At 48.7% G+C, this 19,223-nt stretch overlaps 1 protein-coding gene across 1 annotated transcript; it reads left to right on the plus strand.

Moving 5' to 3' along the window:
• The first annotated feature begins 3,425 nt into the window (after nt 1–3,425).
• Tac3 (tachykinin precursor 3) lies at nt 3,426–10,216 on the plus strand. The gene is made up of 7 exons (XM_041674856.1): nt 3,426–3,619; nt 4,155–4,273; nt 6,392–6,497; nt 6,684–6,713; nt 7,618–7,671; nt 7,982–8,054; nt 9,989–10,216. The coding sequence occupies exons 2-6, from the start codon at nt 4,160–4,162 to the stop codon at nt 8,035–8,037; spliced, it is 360 nt and encodes a 119-aa protein (XP_041530790.1). The 5' UTR covers nt 3,426–3,619; nt 4,155–4,159; the 3' UTR covers nt 8,038–8,054; nt 9,989–10,216.
• The last annotated feature ends 9,007 nt before the right edge of the window (nt 10,217–19,223 follow it).

The raw sequence follows: 19,223 nt of genomic DNA on the forward strand, positions 1-19,223 counted from the left end.
CCCCCCAGACTGGAGCTAGAGCCTGTCCTGTCGGAGCTAGGGCTGGAGGACGGGTAGCTCAGGCTCTGGCTAGCCCGCTAGCCTCCCACTCCCCAGATGACAGCTCCAACCTTGACTTCTCAGAATCAGAAGATCCTGTCTGGCTGGGAGTGGGTGATGACCTGAGCCTGATCGCCCCCGCTCTCCGCCTCATCTCCTGCTCCCAGGGCCCAAATTGTCGTCACTTTCCCAGTGAAGTGTCTGGTCATTTTCAGAAGCAATTTCAGGAGAAAATGCAGCTGCTGCTCTCAATCCTGCTTTTCTTCTCCCAGGGCTGAGGGAGCTGCCAGCTCTCTGGGTGGGGGCGGGGATGTTGATGGATACTAGTTCAAGGATGGGTGGGGCTCATCGCCCCCCTCCCATCTTCCCCTGCCTCCTCTCTGCTGTCTTTGCCTTTCCTTTCTTCTGGAGCCCAGGGTCCTGATGTCTATAGGCCCCCATTTTCTTACCCATGGATTTCCCACACATGGAAAAGGACTGGAAGTGACTATTTCACCGTGGGAATCAGTTCTGCCATCGGTCCTGCCCCAGCACATTCAGTGACTCTCAAAGTGTAGGCTGCTTCAACCTCTGAGGGCCACAGGCTATTGGGGATCACCCTGACGACCCCCACTGAGGACCCATTCAAGGGCCTCAGGGCTGGCTTAATCCAGCTCTGACTCAGCCCAGGCTCTTCCAAGTCCTCAGGGCTTCTTCCTAGTTCTGGCTGCAGGTACTGACTGACAGAGAACTATCAGCCCTCTGTCTGGTGTCACACAGGGCCCAGCTCCCCCTCACCCAGGGAGTCCACAGTTGAGTATACGAAGTACACGTTGTCTTGTGCACACAAGCATGTGCGCCTGGAGAACGGCCATCTAACTTGTCTCACCTCCGTACAACTGAGCATACACGCACACGTGCATATAGGGGGGTCTAGTGGGGTCAGGGATGGGGTACCTGCTGCTACAGACTCGGACTTTATGACTGTCTTCTCTGTGGAGACAGCATCTGAGATGCGCCTCAAATAAATGTACAAAGAAAAAACAAACAGAAAACTATAGCTTAATAGCAGCTCCATAGCAGAAACAGACACTGTACGTATCATTTACGTACGATTTGTGGGCAAACGAAGCTGCCTGTTCCACCTCCTCATGCCTCCCTCCTACATCACCTCTCTAACTCGGGTCAGCATCCACCCTTTCAAGTCTTTGCTAATCTCAGAGATCAAGGGTGATCAGCTCCCTCCCAGCCTCGACTCCTGCCATCCTCTGTGAGATACAGCATCATCAAAGGACATTATTCATGGTGGGACCTTTGCTGAAGCTCTGCTTCCCTGATGTCAGGGCTTGGGGATGGGGTGACTGTGTTGGGGGGAGGGGCTGACAGAACCGGGGCCACCAGGCATTTGGTCCTCAGCTTTTGAACTCACCTGCTCCTGCACAGCCAACTCCCTTGGTCTGCCCAGCTAGGTCTTCTGTCTCTAGGATGCTGTAGATTGGAGAGGAGGAGGAAGGAGCCATCTAGGTTAGGTCCAGTCGGAAGCAACCACTGGGCTTCTTGGAGGAATGATTGTGTTATGCCATTTGCATGTAAATGCCTCCCACTTCTGTCCCTCACCCCACCAAATGGTCGAAGCTCTGGGTGCTGGCCCATGCTGTTTGCATACACAGCACTGCAATTAACTAGGTAATGAGAAACTTTTAATGAGGCCCCGTTAGCCTCTCCTATCGTAAAGAGACCTTGATGCCCAGCTGCTACCCACATTCTGGGGTGAACACGGGGCCAGGGTGGCCTTCTATCAATATGACCCAAGTCCCAGGGCATGTGGAATGGGGACAAAGGACTTCAGGACCCTGTTAGTGCTAGAAGTGTTCATATTTGGGGGTAGAAATTTACAAAAGACAAAACAAAACAACCAACCAAACAAAAAACCTTGGCTCTGGCTTCCTTTTCCATAAATTTTTATTGAGCATCTGTGATATGCCAAATACTGTAGGGTGAGGAATACAATAACAGACAAAACTCTTGTCCTTGAGATGCTTAGGAGGGCTGGTGTATTTGACAGAGAAATAAACTCTCAGCATGTTGGGTCTAAGTGCTGGAGGAAGGGGGTGGGGGGGACAGAGTGGGAGCAATCTTAAGTAGGGTGACTGGAGGAGTCTGTGGGGAAGAGGGGCACACACAACTAACTCTCTTCTCATCCCAGAACATAAAAGGGTTCAAGTTTCCAAATCTCTGAGACTCGGAAAGATGTTCCTCTGTGCCCTCTGGAAGAGCAAGTGGTTTCCCTCGAAGGTCAACATGCCAATACAGGGGGAAAAAAAATGAGAGATTTAGCCTGGTCGTGGCTAAATTAGTACTGAGTAATCTCAGTACTCGGGAGGAAAAGGCAGGCGGGTCTCTGTGTGTTCAAAGCCAGCCTGATCTACAAAACAAGTTTCAGAACAGTCAGAGCGATTACACAGAGAAACCCTGTATCCAAACAAACAACAGAGAGATTTGGAGTAAGAAGAGCCAGATTTTTGTATATGCTAGATCAAGTCACCAAACCTCCCTGAACTCAGTTTCCTAATCAGAAAAATGGGAATATTTCTTGTTTCTATTGTGGAGGCAAGGAAACTCAAATCCCACGGCATATTTAAGCTCCACACCCTGAGGCCAGATCCCAGCTGCCACTTTCGCTGGTCCTCTCTGAGTTCTAATTCCGATCCTTGCTCTCCTCCCCTGACTCTGTCCTGGGCTAAGAAACCACAGAAAAGCCCCTCATCTGTGTGGGATGTCAACAAGGGCTGGAAGGGTCAGAGAAGATGTCTGAACTTTGAGGGAAAAGGGAGGCAGTTAGGTGAGCAGCGTTGCAAGCCAAGCAAGGTGAGGAGGGATGAGCAGTCCTGGTGAACTGGGCTGCAGGAGGAAGGGTGGAAGCCAGAGGCCCCGGTGCAGTCAGGGAGGCAAAGGTGGGCAGAGGAGGGTCTCCATCCTCAGTCCAGCAGCCCTGCTTCTCCCTTGGGGTAAGGACTGGGAGGAGGGCAGAAGGAACTAGATTCACCCTCAGTCTTGGAGTGGGGCCTCAGCCCCAGCTGCCGTGATGGTGGCAGGGGCAGAAAGACACCTGTCTGAGCTGTTCCAGGCTGTAGTCCAGCTCGGAGGATAAAGGAAGAGGAGCTGGCGAGTTCTGAGAAAAAAAGGTCCAGGAGACACACCTACTGAGCTCGACCTGTCATGCAATCCTGTGAGAGGTCACATACAACGACATTCCTTTGAGTGCCTGCCTTGGTTGCCTTTGGAAAGTGGGCTGCAGGACAAGTGTGTGTGTGTGTGTGTGTGTGTGTGTGTGTGTGTGTGTGTGTGCGCTTGCGTGTCTGGGTGTGTGACAGCAGCTTGCATCCTCTCCCTACCAGCTTTCCTCCTCCCCTCCAGCCACCCTGGGATTGGTGACTCTCAGCCCCTCCCCTCGGCTCCCCCAAACCCTCCCAGAACCTTTATCAGGGAGCTGGGACTGGTCCCTGCCACCTTCCAGAGCCCTGCGCTCTTGCGCTCTTGCGTCTCTCTCTGCAGCAGCACCAACTGGCTCCCTGATCCTGCCATCCAGCCAGCTCCACAGGTAGGTTTTGGGTAGTGCGGTGGACTGCAGCTGGCCCCAGGATGATGGGCTTAGAACCAGAGGGGAAAAAGGGAGAGGGCAGCCTCTGATAGGCAAGTAGGGTACCAGGAAGGCATCAGAAAGGGCCTGAGGATGGAGAGCTATTAATGTTTGGCATCTGGGGCCAGAATCAAGACTGATTCTTACAGGTTAGAAAGTTTTTCTCTAAGTCTCGGGGTTATCTAGTACTACAAGACGGTATCCAGGGTCTCTTCTCATGCTAACTGAAGAAACAGACCAGTGCACGTCCTGTGAATATATTATCCTTATGATCTAGAGACCCCCATACCCTATCATTGCTCATTGTTGGGCAGATCCTGGGGAGATGTTTAGTGTGGGACCCCTTCTCAGAGATGCATTTCACTTTCTTCAGATCAGGGCTCGGATAGGGGAGGTGGAGAGCTGGAAAAGCGTGGTGGAGCCAAGCTGCAGGTCAGGAAGGCCGGCGGGCTTCCCACCAAGCTGTGCCTTCCCTCCTTTCACCTCTGTCCTCTAGGCACCATGAGGAGCACCATGCTGTTCGCGGCCATCCTGGTTCTCTGCTTGGCTGGCAGCTTCGGGGCTGTCTGTGAGGAGTCTCAGGGGCAGGTGGCGCCTGCTGGGAGGCACAGCGAGGTAAGATGCCCCCTGACAGGGTCCAGTACCTCGGGGAGACTTGGGATTCTGTCCGTCTGGATAGCTGGAGGGAGGAAGGTGGGCTGGTGGCATTTTGTTTCTAGATTTCTCTCCTGTTTCCGTTGTCTCCAGGGTATCTGTCTGTCTTGGATATCTTGTAGATAAAGTGTACCTTAAAAAACGTTGCTCAGCATTATACGGATGGAGCGGATTGCATTTGTATATTTAGGAGTATATATATTCTTTAACAGTTACAGAAGAGGCTTGAATCTGAGAGAGAGGAGAGGGAGTACATGGGAGGGGTTGGAAATGGAATAATGCAATTACATTTTAATTACAATTTTTTAAATTAGAAAATATGTTGTTCGGTTGTTTGTTGGTGACATGGTGATTGAGTGGTGTTGTGGGTAAATTGGCTACACAAGTTCTCTGTAGTCTGGCTCAGTTCTGTCTCTTGGCAAGGGACAGCTCCCCTCCTATGGAGCCAGACGCAGGCAGGATTTCTCCCCTGAGTGGCCCTCTGCGTGCTATTACATCTATCAGTTACATGTGTTCTCTTATTTTCCCGATGCAGATCCCGCCCCCACCCTCTCCTTACCCTCCTCCCACAGTCCCAGGTGTGTCTGAGGGCCCAGTGAGTCCCCTTCTCTCCCTCCCTTGCCTACTTCCAGTCTCTGTGTCCTCAGAGGAGTAAAAGAGAAATTGAGAAGCAGGCCAGGGTGAGCCTGCATTCCCAGAGGTCCTTTAGGAAGAAGAATAGGACTTGTCAGGGTCGGTGCAGGGGGAGCGCAGGGAGGAAGTCTTTTCAGGGGTTTGGGTTGACAGCAGTTACATTGGTACAAATGCTTTTAAGATGATTACAGGTGGGACTTATTACAAATTCAGCGTGTGAAGCCTTCTGCCTCTCCAGCTCCAGTCTGGTTAGCATCTCATTAGAGGAGGTGGGCTGAGTATTTGAACAATTTTGGAAAAGTGGCTTCTGGGAAGTGATGTGCTGGGCAGAGAGAGAGAGAGAGAGAGAGAGAGAGAGAGAGAGAGAGGGATAGAGAGAGGGAGAGAGAGAAAGAGAGAGAGAAGGAGAGAGAAGGAGACAGAGAGAGGGAGAGAGAGAGAAAAAGAGAGAGAAGGAGAGAGAGGAGAGAGAGAGAAGGAGAGAGAGAGAGAAAGAGAGAGAGAAGGAGAGAGAGAGGAGAGAGAGAAAGAGAGGAGAGAGAGAAGGAGAGAGCGAGCATGTGTGTGTGTGCTCACACATACACACACACTCACATGCACACATGTGGTCCACCCAGGCAGCTATGAGCTATGCAGGTGGCAGTGGTTACACCAGACCCAAACAAAACCTGCTGCTAGGTAAGCGACAAGAACAGGCTGTGAAGTCAGGGTGGTAAGACTCTCTAGGTTCTTCAGAGACAAGCCTGTTACAGCACCTAGGGCCCCAAGGAAACCCCTCTGCCTCTCTTGGTCAACTAAAGAGACCATCCCTCTCCCCAAGGCCTGTGAGGAGGAGAGATACTGGGTGCAATACGTGTGTGGGGTACCTGGGTAGCTTATATGGGGTGTATCCTGGATGTCCTTCGTAGCCTAAGCATACTAGGCTCTAGAGAGGGGCACAACTGAGATTCAGGCCAGAGGACACCTGCTAAGTGTGCAGGGCCTTTCTTGGAGGTGGGAAATTCATGGCGCATTCAGGGGACTGACTGCATCCTTGAGCAAATGGGTTCCTGAACCTGTGGCGTTGTCACTGAGAGGTGGCGGGAGCTGGGCTGGGCAGGGGTTCCAGGAGACAATCACCCTTGGCTTTGGGAGACAGCATGATGGACATCCCAGGAAGTCAGTTACCAGGCCTGCCGTCCAGGAAATCTCCACACGACCCCAAACCTCGCCATGTGTATGAGCATCGTGGGGTCACACTCAGATTCAGGCTGTGTCTGCATTTCTGACAAGCCCCCAATGCTGCTGCCCGTTTCTCTCCCAGGGTAAGCCAGAGGAAATCCTGAAGGAAACAGGGTGTTGGATCCAGCTGTGGTGGGTTTGGGGCAAGGCTGCTTGGTGCAGGAAGAGAGCAGGTGGATGGGTGTGGACCTTGGCCCTCAACTCTCCGCTCCTCTTTCCTGCAAGGACTCTGGCCTCTATCAGCTGCCCCAGTCTTTGCTGCGGAAACTCTACGACAGCCGCTCCGTCTCTCTGGAAGGATTGCTGAAAGCGCTGAGCAAGGCTAGTGCGGGTAGGAGGAGGCTCTGGAGAGGGAAGGGTCAGAGGGCAGGGCTCTGAAGATGAGTTTTGGGCTGGGAAACCCTTTCAGTGGGGAGGGAGACGGGGGGGGGGAGGGGGGAGGATGTCCTAGTGAGGGTTGTGATTTGAATTCCTCTCTAATTGCTGCTTTCACCCACTCTTGTGCTGGGCTTCCCAGGACCTAAGGAGGCATCACTTCCTCAGAAACGTGAGTAGCTTCTTCCTTATCTGTGCTGACCATTGGCCTGGAGTTCCACGGGCAAGCAGCCAGTCGCCTTTTGGCTGATCTTGACTCAGATGGTGCAGACAATATGCCATCTGTAATTGCTTAGCCAGCCTTTCTGAGTGGGAGATGGCACCAGAAACAAGGAGAGAGCAGGTGTGCGGGGCACGGAGACGGTCCCATCCCTCACCCATTGGTCACTGGGAACTAAGTAGGGACTCCCTGTTGGTAATGAAGACTCTAAGCCAAGCACCTGCTGTGGTAGAAAACTCGTGTAGTGTGGGTGTGTGAGTGTTGGGGGAGGGGCAGAAAGAGAAGACAAGCAGATGATGCACCTGCTAGCTGTGGGGTTCAGGCTACAGTGAGAGAAAGAGGAACCAGATGTGGTGACGCACATCTGTAATTCCAGAACTTGGAGAGTAAGAGAGGAGAGATGGAGAGTGCAAGGCTAGCCTGGTGCACAGCAAGTTCTAGCACAGCAACAGGGTAGCCTGGTGCACAGGCTAGCCTGGTACACAGCAAGTTCTAGGACAGCAACAGGGTAGCCTGGTGCACAGCAAGTTCTAGGACAGCAACAGGGTAGCATGCTTAGACCTGGGGAGGGAGGGAGGGAGAGAGAAGGCTAGCCTGGTGCACAGCAAGTTCTAGGACAGCAACAGGGTAGCTGTAGACCTTGGAGAGGGAGGAAGGGAGAGAGGGAGGGAGGGAGGGAGGGAGGGAGAGAGAAGGCTAGCCTGGTGCATAGCAAGTTCTAGGACAGCAACAGGGTAGCATGCTTAGACCTTGGGGAGGGAGAGAGAGAGAGAGAGAGAGAGAGAGAGAGAGAGAGAATATTCTAGTCTCAGAAGTCTTGACATGTATGTTGACAAACATTGGCCTTTTCTTTCAGGTGACATGCATGATTTCTTTGTGGGACTTATGGGCAAGAGGAACAGCCAGCCAGGTAGGGTACACCCAGCAGGAGGGTCTGGGTACTGCTAAGAATATATCAGAAGTGCCTCTCAGTTTGTCACCAGAGAGGAAGATGAGCCTTTTCCCACCTGTAGTGAGTGTCCGGGTCCCTTTCTTTCTTGGTCAGCTCAGGTCTATAGTCAGGCTCAGTCATGTCCCTGAGCACAGTAGGACAGCCCTGCCGTGGTCGAGAGAGGGACCCGTTCTCCCAGCTTTGTCTTCCAGCGCTGCCTTTCATAGCCAGCCAGTCCTTCACTGATTTGGAAGAATTCTTTTTAACTATGATGCTTGCTCCACCCCAGACACTCACACTGATGTGGCTGAAGAGAATACCCCCAGCTTTGGCACCCTCAAATAGACCCGGTGCAGAAGAAGGTAAGCTCTGTTGGCTGGAGGGGTGAGGGGGTGAGGGAGTGGGAGCTGTCAGTGTGGCTTTCATAGATGTTACAGAGCACACACCTTTGCCCTAATACAGACTCATCGCCAGTGTCCAGCACACCGTGAGCCAAACGCAGTGACGCTCAGAGGTACACGCACACGCGCACGCACTAATCCACACGCTCTCTTTCATCTCTTTCTCCCGTGTCATCGAGCAGACAGAGGGAGCAGTGATAGGAAGCAGGGAGAGGCATCCCCCGGGTTGTCAGCTGTGCTTTTGGACACTGTCTTCTTGTCATCTGTACAGAAGACGGTGAGATCATCTTGCAGGCTCTGATTCACAGCTGAGGCATTTGCCTTCCAAGGAGGCTGAACTATGACAAGCTACAGCCTCGGAATGTAGTCAGCACGATTCTGGTTTAGGAAGAGATTCAGGCATGCTAAACGTCGGGAAATAGCTGGAAACCACATCCTAGCCACTCAGTGCAGCAGAGTGTTTGAAAGCGTGTTCTAAATTCAATATGGACCTCACCTGCCTCTCTTTAGCTGTGTCTCCCTGGCTAACACTTGATGTAACACCATGCCTCAGTTTTACAGACGAAGCCTTCAAAATGGTTCCTGGCACTCTGAGAGTCATCTATATTATGGCTCTTCCGGTCTGGAAGCCGAGTGTGGGGGAGGGTGGGCTGAGAGTGTCCTCATGTGTCCCCGTGGCTGACTTTAGTCTGACTGCTGAAAACCTTCTAGGCCAGACCTCGGGCCTGAGTGGGCTGTGAGATTCCTCACTTGTCCACTAGTGTGAGAGTCCCTCAGGGAAAGCCAGTCAACACACAGAAACTTCTGCCTCGATGCCATCCACGCACACATGGCAAAGCCCCTCAATCGATGCCTTCTTTTTTTGCTGGTTTCTAAAGAGAGGAAGACAAGGAGTGAGGTGTGTGTGTGTGGGGGGGGGGGGGGCTGGGAAGCCTCTGCAGTCTGCACAGCCTCCTTCCTCTCTCTGCTTGCTCTGGGAATTCAGTCACTGGTCTCAGGGTGGCAAGGCGGAGACCCACGAAGCTGACCCTCGATACCACCTGTTCATGACTCCTTCAGCCCAGGGACTGGGTCCGGTCCCCCTTTTACTGTGGGCGAGAGGGCACACAGGGCTGTAATAACTGTAACTCGCTGGTTACGTGGTGCTCACCATATCATTTTGCTCTCATTAGATGGTTATTTCAGTCCCGCCGATGGCCAGATAATTATACGGGTAGCTATATCTGGGTGACATACTCTCTTCCAACGTTATACACTGGCCATAAAGATAATTACAGTGCAATTTTGCCATAGTATTTTATACAAATGGTAAATGCAAGTGCATTGTGGAAATCTCCTTTTAATATTTGCTGGTGAATCCAAGTTCTTTCAGAGGGACTGAGCCAGTAATTGCAGCTTTCCCAATTCAACCACTGACGGTATTCTAAACCTGTTAGGTGCCAGACAGATGGGACATGCGGTCCCCAGGGGCTAGCATTTAAAGACGATTAGAGGAAGTGGATCAACACGGATGACTGCGTCATCTTATTTCATTCACGTAAAGCTACTGAAAACCGAAGTCATTAAGAGCCTGTCTGGGAAGAAGGACTGTGAACGGGGGAGGGGTGGGGAGGGGCAGATCAGTCCCTGTGGATGGGCTGTGACTGTGCGGAGAGCTGGCTGACAGGAACTGGGCTCCTCACTTTCCTGCACGCACAGCACAGATCACGACATCAGGACAGTGTTTAGTACACTGTGGGAGGGGCAGGCACCCGCTGCCAGCGGTTAGTCCCCAGCCCAAAGGTTTTCCCTTCTGTAGAGATGGTCATGTCTTGTTCCCTCAGTGGGTGGGTGGGACAGTGGCACTTTGTAGGACTTAGGTGGGATTTTAAAGTTTTATTTATTTGTGTCTTTAGCACTCTGCTCTGGACCCCGACTTCCTCACGAAGACAGTCTCCCAACGAATCCCAGCGCATGCTCTCCCGTTTCCCTTGCTTTCCCATCTCCTCTTGGCTCTCTCCTGCTCGGCACAGAAGCTGCATATGAACAGCCTCAATCCCTTGGGCACTAAGTATCGACTGTGGTCTCGGTAGTGTCCTGCATTAAAAATACAATGTCTCCTCTTCAACAATAAAGGGTTTCACCAAGGAGTGATGTGAGAGATTGGTTGATGAGTGAGTGGGTTTTTCCAGAAATACATATATTCAAAAAGATGATACAGGGCCTGCAAAGTGGCTCAGCAGGTAAAGGGGTTGCCACACAGGCCTGATTACCTGAGTTTGATCCCTGGAATTCACCGCAGAAGGAGAGAATGGATCTCAAAGATTGTCATTTGATCCACATTGTGCCATGGCATCGGCCCCTTCTCTTACACACAGACACACACACACACACACACACACACACACACACACACACACACGGGAGGGGAGAGGGAGGGAAGGAAAGAGAGACTAAAATTTAAACAAAAACACTACACATGATAGTTAAATAAGTACATCTTCATTTTGGACACACTAATTGTTTTAATAGAACCCTAAACAATTCTTCATACAATTAACGTTGGACTTGGTGATTAAAAGAACAGGTTTACACCAGATAGGCACACATCTGTAACCCCACTGATGTGGACTATTATTTTAACTAGGCAAAGATGTGTTACGTTTGTTTCTCCTGCAGAATATTACTTTAACTGTGTCAAGGTGTGTTACTTTGGTTTCTGTTGTGTTTGTTTAATTATGGAAGGCAGTTTTACCTTGCCCACGCAAGGCACCTGATTGGTCTGATAAAGAGCTGAGTGGCAATAGCTGGGAAGAGAAAGGATAGGCAGGGTTGGCAGGCAGAGAGAATAAATAGAAGATGAAGGAAGACTGAGAAAAAAAAAAAAGAGACGAGAAAGAGGGGAATACACCAGGGGTTAGAAGCCAGGCAGCCATCAGCCAGCCAGATATAGGGAAACAGTGAAAGTAAGATATACAGAAAGAAGGTTGAACACCCCAAGGCAAAATGTAGATGAACAAAAACAGGTCAAGTTAAAGAGCTAGCCAGAAACAAGCCTAAGATAGGCCGAGAATTCAAAACTAACAAGTCTCTGGGTCACGATTTGGGAGCTGGTTGGTGGTCTCAAAGAAAAAGCCTGGAACACCCAAGCTCTCGGTCTGGGTCACATAGGAGACTCTGTTTCAAGGGGGAAAAACCCCCAAATTTCACATTTGAATACTTTGAAGTAATCTAATTATCATAGATCAGTTTTAGAAAAGGGGAAAACAGACATTCTGAAAGGGTTGCCTGTGTTTCTAGGAGAGGCCTGGGAAAATTCAGCCAGCAGCTCTGGCAAACATACTTAGGGGGCTGTGTAAAGATTCTCCCCTCTCCCCAGCGTGGGTTCTAACAGATCCAGGGGAGGAGATGGTAACCATTCTCGGTGGCTGTTCCCTCCGGGGTATGTCTGATTATTGCTGTCTTTGGTCAGAGCAGCTGTGATCTTCCATTCGCAGCGCTCCTGAGGCTGGCTTATTAACATTCCCATGTGAGGGGAGGTAGAAGGCTAGAGGTGAAAGCTAAGGAATCCCTGCTCCTCCCCAGCCACTGCAGGGAACTTCCTGTAGCTCTTCTAGGTCAGCTGCCTGGACTCCAGCTGGGAAACAGCTTTCTTGACTGTTGCCCATGCTGGGGTGAGGGGCTTTCCCACAAGTAACCTGCTCCTCGAAGTAACCTGAACTCCAAACTCATAGGCTCACCAAGCTGACCTTTAGACACAATTATTTCTTTGGTCTGTTGTCGCCCTCTCTATCTGGGACCGATAAGAATGCCCACACTCAAAAATCCCTAAAACACACACTCATGGATTTTGTAGTATAGCAGGGTTATGGACAAGCAAACACAACTTGATCTAGTTGGGGTGGAAGCTAGACAGGGAGGCCCAAAGAGAGGTGATGTCGTCAGTATTAACTGGCTGCTGCAGTCACAGAAAGGGCAATCATTACCTTAGGCTCTTCTTCGTAGTGAATCCATTACCAACCCTTTCAAGATTGCATAGTAGACCCTAGAATGTGGCCTTACATGTCATGGGTGTGGGGGTCTTTTATCAACCTGATATGTTAATGATCACAGTCCCAAGGGGTGGCTCTGTATCCCAATCAGGGAAATCCCTGTGCTCCCAGTCTTAGCCAGGTGCTGTAGTTGTGTAATTGAGCTGGAGAAACGCAAAGATGGCTCTCAGCCTTCCCAAGCACCCCCTGGACCCGGCTTTGGAGCCAGATGCCCTGCCTGCAGTTCTTACACCTCAGGGAAAGTTCTAGTTTCCAACTGGGTCTCCTTTTGACCGACAGCTACACAATCCAGGTGGGAAAAGGAGAGAAAACTCCCATTCACAGCCGGGTCAAGAAGTGACGCACTTGGTGATGTCAAGGACTACCGTTGAGAATGAGAGACACTGAGGATTTCTGAGACAACCTCTCCCTCACCCAAGGAAAGTGGGGGGAATGGGTCTAGGTGGGAGACCATTGGGGAGGGTCAGGTCCTTAAGGATGTGGTGGAGATGCTGAAGCGTAGTTCTTCACAGTCATTGGCTACTGGCTTGAACAGGTGTTGAGAGGAAACTGCTCATTCGTTCCCAACTGCTTAGACCCAAAATAATCACACAGAAACAATATTGTTTGGCCAATAGCTTAAGCATATTTCTGGCTAACTCTTATATCCTAAACTAACTCATCTCCACTAGTCTGTGTACTACCTCGTGGCTGTGGCTTACTGGGTAAAGTTCCATTTGGGGTCTGTCTCTGGCAGGGCTACACGGCTTCTCCTTGACTCCGCTTCCTTTTTCTCACTATTCAGTTTAGTTTTCCCTGCCTAGCTCTGCATAGCCCATCACAGGCCCAAAACAGCTTCTTTATTCATTGACCCATAAAAGCAACACATATACAGTAAGACTTCCCACACCATTTCCCCTTTTCTATTTAAATAAAAAGGAAGGTTTTAATTTAACATAGCAAAATTACATATAACAAAACAGGTATCAAGCAAGAATGTTACAATATTTATATCTACTTTATCTTTTATCATAACTAATGAAAATTATAATTATAACTATCTATTCTTCAACTCCATCAAAGACCTCAGAAGGATATATTACCTAAGTAAACAGGAAGTGCATTGTAAGCAACTTCCAAAACTCTAGAATTGACAGAGACATCTCACTGCTTGGACAGTCACCCAAAGTTCTTCTTTGGTTTGGTAACATTGGGGCACCCATCTTCAGCCTACAGGCCATAAGTATTCAGCAGACTTTTCCGTGAAGCAGGAAATTTGAAGATCTGTTCTGTCTTGTACTGACAAAGTTCATCAGTTGCTTTCTTCTGTGTCCCGCAGAATGTCTGGCAGACTCTTTCATGAAGCAGGAACCCCAAAGGATGGTCTCACCTTTAGGCAAGTTCAACAGTCATTTTTCTGTGGGTCCTGCATGTCCATTCACAGTCCAGGCAAGAGCAGTTTCTTGCCCAAATGGCTAACAAAATCTATGAGGAGCCTCTTCAATGCCTATCACAGGAGCAGATATGTCTCATTGTCATGAAAAGTCCTAAGTTTTTAAAACATTTTAAATGTCATATTTTGAAGGTCTTCGAAAGATTTGAAGAATCCCTATCTAATTGGAATATATCTCTATATATCTAAAAACCCTAACTAGGGGCTGGAGAGATGGCTCAGCAGTTAAGAGCACTGCCTGCTCTTCCAGAGGTCCTGAGTTCAAGTCCCAGCAACCACATGGTGGCTCACACCCATCTATAATGACATCTGGTGCCCTCTTCTGGGGTGTAGGTATGCCTGCAGGCAGGACACTGTACATAATAAATAAATACTTATTTTTTTAAAAAAACCTAACTAACATAACTTACAAGCTTGACTATTATAGATGATTATCTATTAACCTATATTTCTTAATTATACATTACATTTAAAATGAGTACACAAACACAAGACCTTAATCAAGAGCAAAAATATACATATAACAAAATTCACCTTAAATTTGTATTCAATAAAGCAAGATCCATATCAATGCAAATCTGTATAGCATATCCTTCTTTAAATATAAACAAGCATTTATAAACAATATTTGGGAATTTGGGCCTAGTTCTCTCCAAACTGCTTTCTGCTTTTTGTTGGATGAAGTGATTTTTGGGGGTGTTCATGGAGACATTTCAGGAGGGTCTTGCTCCATCAAACCACATTAGTCTGGAATTAATCCATAGGTTCTCATCTTCTGTGGAAACAAAAGCAGAACCTCTTTTCCAAAGCAACAAATCCCTAGACCCAAATTTTGGAATCAAGATACCTTTAAAATATATAGGATGGTTTAGTTTAGCAGCCCATACGATGAAATATCTCTTTGTACTTAGCTCCTTCACAGTCAAAAAATTCAAAGAAAACACAATAGTGTACATAATCCAGACTCTCTGTGTATTTTCCGTCTTTTGTGGCTTATTTGTTTTTACTCTATTACTGTTTATTATTTATCTTATTACCTTTACTCCTTTAATCTATGAATGTCTGTACATTCTATATTACATTTACTGTCTCTTTATTCTTTTTTTCCTCTCTCCCAAGCCTACATACATTTTTTTTAAAACACACTATATCTCATTTAGAGGTCTTTTATGCCTGAATCTGTCCTAGTGTGTATATGAAATCCTTTTCTGATAAGAAGCACTTCTTAAAGTGTTAAGCATATTACTAAGGCTGCTTTGCCTTTTGTCTCTGCCTAGCTCAACATGGCAGAGGTCTGTTTAGTGTGAGCTATGCTCCCAACCCCATTTTCAGGTACACAGTGGGTCTATGTTTGTTGCCATTGAGCAAGTTGTAGCACTCTGCTCACAAACCCCATTTACATGCTCAAACTCCTGAAAGAGAGTTCATCCTGGCAGCATGGCCCAGGAAGCTGCTGTTTGGAAAAACTGCCCTTTTTTTTCCTACTACCACTGAATCAAGAAGAAAGACCTCTCTTAAAGGAATCATGCCATCATGCCTCTGCTTGCTTCTAGCAAACACAGCAAGAAGCTGAGTTAAACTCTGTTTTTTTTTTTTGTTTTTTTTTTGTTTTTTTTTGTATCTAGAATTCTATTTCAAGCTCTCTCAGGTTTTTGTGTAAATGTAGTTACCCACGTTGGTGTGCCAATCTGTTGTTGGAAGCCACCTGTTTGTTCCCAGACTTGAAATAACCACTCAGAAGCTATATGATTTGCAATACTGTTTGGCCAATAGCCTAATCATATTGCTAACTAACTCTTACATCTAGAATCAACCTATTTCCATTATTTTATATTTTACCCGAGGCTCATGACATCCTTTAACTCTGCCTACTCTCTCTCTCTATGTATCTCTTTCCGCCTGGCTATATTCTGTTAAGCCATTGGCTGAAAGCAGCTTCTTTATTAACCAATAAAAACAACAGATATACAGAAGGACTTCCCACACCAGGGAGGGGCCAGAGGAAGGACTCAGTTATCTTTGAGGGGCTGCCCATGCCCTGATGCTCATATGAGCAGTGCAGATTGCACTTAGTCCATCTTTTTTTGGGGGGGGGGGGGCAGAGCCAGGGTGGGAGAATGGACCTGGGAGGAAGGGGAAGCAAGTGTGATTGAGGTGAATTGTATGAAATTCCCAAATAATCAATAAAAATATTATGTTGTGGGGCTGAGAGATGGCTCAGAGGTTAAGGGCACTGCCTGCTCTTCCAAAGGTCCTGAGTTCAATTCCCAGCAACCACATGGTGGCTCACAACCATCTGTAATGAGATCTGGTGCCCTCTTCTGGCCTGCAGGCATACACGCAGAAAGAATACTGTATACCTAATAAATAAATAAATAAATAAATAAAAATATTATGTTGCAAAAAAAAAAAAAAGTCACCGTACTCCAGATAGAGCCATTCCCTAAAAAACACCTATTTGACCTTCCAAAGTGAGCCTTCTGTGGAGCATTTGATACACGTTTGCAGGCGTGGGAGAATTTCTTAGGGCTGTGAAAGCCCCATGAGTTGGTTCTGCTCAGACCTGGAGTCTGGCATTGTATGCTAAGCTGCGGCAATTGTCTGCCAAGTAGAACATAGATGCAGAGAGGTTGCTCTCTGGTGGGGCAGGCGAATATTACAGCGTCAGGGATATCAGGAAATCAGTCTCTAAAAATCTCTCTCCCTCTTTCTTTCCTCACTACTTAGCCCAGGCTGGCCTCAGATCCCCCAAATCCTCCCGCCTTCTAAACGCTGGGCATTTGATACCACATTCATCTTAAATTCCTATTTACTGTACTAAAGAAGCAAGGTGGGATTGAGACCCTCCTCTTCCTGTTCTAAAGAGGTCAAAGTCTACAGAGACCTAATCCCCCTACTAAAGTCCTTCTCCTGTAGTTGTGTGCACATGTAGCTCTTATGCCCAAATCCACGAAGTCCCCCAAAAGCCAACAAGGAGACTGAGTCCTGTATGCAAAGAGCCTTTATTTTATGCAAGTTTGAAAACTTGGTCTCTCCACATGGCCAACGTATTGGAATAAACGCAGAGCCCCAAGTTTGGTTAGAGTTGGGTTTTATAGTAGTAAAGGTGGGGGTGAGGGGTTTCTAAGGTTCAGGACCCCTGATTGGCTGACATTTGTATAGGGGTGTCCTGATGAGTGTGTACTGGCAGGTGGTCCTATCTACAGCAGTTGGAACTTTAGGCATTTCCTTTGAATGGTCTGTTCTTGGGTGGTACTCAGGTAATCTTAGTTTATGGTCCTTCCTGCAACCAGGTATTACTTCAGGATAAACTACTGAGACTCAGGCCTCCGTTAAACTTGATGGCAGAGTCCTACTCTGGCAGGTGATAATGGCTGGAAGTAAAGAACTTCCTTTGGGTGGTCTGTTCATATGTTGCTGACCATGGCTGGCTCCTGCAGTGGCATTGTGACCGTGTGGTGGCTGTTTTCTCACAGCGCTAGGGAACAAACAGCACACTTTGGTCTGCACCTTTCCGGTGGTTTGCTAGCTGGTGAAGCTGACTGAGCTCTCTCCAAAGAAGACTAGGGCAGCTGGTGAGAGAGGTGGAGCAGATCTGGTGAGACCTGTGCCTGGCTCTAGAGTCATGCCTGAGCTCTGGGCTCTGCCTTGCCCAGTTGGGGGAGCTGGACCTGTCATTGGAATAGAACATCAACTTTCGAGTAACTCTCCCATTGCAGAACACAGTGAACCCCCTCACCTCAAACTAGAAGAACAGGTTGCATGACTGTTGTGCAAACTTTTGTGGGAGACATATATCTATTCACCCCAGAGAAGACACCAATGGCAGACCAAAGATAACTCCACCTGAATCTAAGTTGGTTTGTAAATGAAAAAAAAAAAGAAGAAGAAAAAGGAGGAGGAGGAGGAGGAGGAGGAGGAGGAGGAGGAAGAGAAGGAGGAGGAGGAGGAAGAGAAGGAGGAGGAGGAGGAAAGCAATGAAAGATGACTGCTCCTAGGTGGAGGAGGTTTATTGTAGCTACATGAGAGAGTACAGCCAGAGGCAGGGACCTCTGGGAGAGTCCAAAGTGTACATGACCCTGATCTGGGCCATGGGGAGAGAAGGAGGAGGAAGAGAGAGAGAGAAGAAAGCAGGTGAACCCAGTGCAGCAGCCACAAAGCCCAGGGGTACAAAAAGAGTGGGTAACCAAAACAGCTGGATTATATAGGGAAGGGCAGCCAGGGCCCTGGTCTGGAAAGTTCAGGGTGGGGGTGGGATATGCCAGCCAGGAGGGCCCTGTAGCAGGTAGGGCTTGAGGAATGAGGGGAGAATCTGGCCGGCAGTGTCCGCTTTGATATGTTAAACAGGCATCTCATCCTTTTGTCCCAGGTTGGAAACCTAGCTTGGTAAACCAATGCGTTTAATTAGGAGCTTGAGTGAGGGGTTATTTATAAGTTTATAGGCGTATGGGTAATTTACAGGGGTAAATTACTGAAGAAAACTGTCTCAGCAATCGTGAACCACTCATCCACCCTCTGGTAGGTGGGTGTCCTCCAAGCCCGCGACCATCAGCTGCCCGTGTCTAGTTTCTGGTCAGTTTGCTACCTGCTAGGGTCGAGAGAGAGAGAGAGAGAGAGAGAGAGAGAGAGAGAGAAGGAGCATGGTCTTGTCGCAGATCTGTATGGGAGGGCCTAGCCCACCTTGGATGGTGCGGCTCCTAGGCAGGTCACGTGGTAGGAGAAGCAAGCCAGTAAGTAAGCCGTGTTTCTCCCTGGCCTCCGCTTCAGTTTCTGCCTCTGGGTTCCTGCCATGGCTTCCCTTCATGATTTGTCAGCCCATAGAAAAACCTCTACGTCAGGGTTTAGTGGCCGAGGAGTACTTTGGCCATTGGGGCCGAGGGATGCTTCAGAAATCACACCATGCAACAGATCATGCAAGCCATTTATTGGGGGGGCGGGGAGCGAAAGGCCACCTCTAATGGAGGCAGGAGAAAAGTGGGCCAGTGATGGCGGGGACTTTTTAAAAGGGCATGCATTTCACATTTGGCGGCTGGTGATGACATTTTGCTTTTGGTCGCTGGTGCTGAGTTGCTCAAGGTGGGCTGGGATGTGGGGGTGGTGGGGAGTGGGGAGTTCTCAGGGGAGAGAATCTGGTTCCTAACACCCTATGAGTTGCTTTTGGTCATGGTGTTTTTATCACAGCAATGCACACCCTAAGGAAGACACTGCCTAGATGTCCCGGAAAGGAGTGGAACCCCTTGAGTCTCCCACCAGTTGCAGCCACTGAGGATGGTGGTCCACCACAATCCCCCTTCCCTTGACCCTTGTATTCTTTTCTGCCCCTCCTTCTGTTAAACCTGAGATTCTTGAGGAGGAAAAAACAAAAACCAAGTCCACAGCTGTCCAACTAAAGCAAATTGTATTTTGGGGTACACCCGGGACTGGCCAGCTGGCTGCCTCCCTTTCAAGTCAGGATTTGAGAGAGCAGCCCCCACTGGCGTCCTGAAGAGGGTTGGTAGTTACACATTGTCAGAGGGATACAGAGAGAAGGGAGAAACAGGGTTGCAAGAAGTTGACTTCAGCCCTTAGAAACAGGAACTTCTTTTTAATTAGAAATAGAAACTTTATTTTGCAAGGATTTAACACAGGACAAACATGAACTATTCTTTAACTAGGGTTTAACAGTGG

The sequence above is a fragment of the Microtus oregoni genome, unplaced genomic scaffold (genome assembly GCF_018167655.1).
Source record: "Microtus oregoni isolate MIOR12 unplaced genomic scaffold, Mior012 000001F_ref0000356, whole genome shotgun sequence".
Classification (NCBI taxonomy): domain Eukaryota; kingdom Metazoa; phylum Chordata; class Mammalia; order Rodentia; family Cricetidae; genus Microtus; species Microtus oregoni.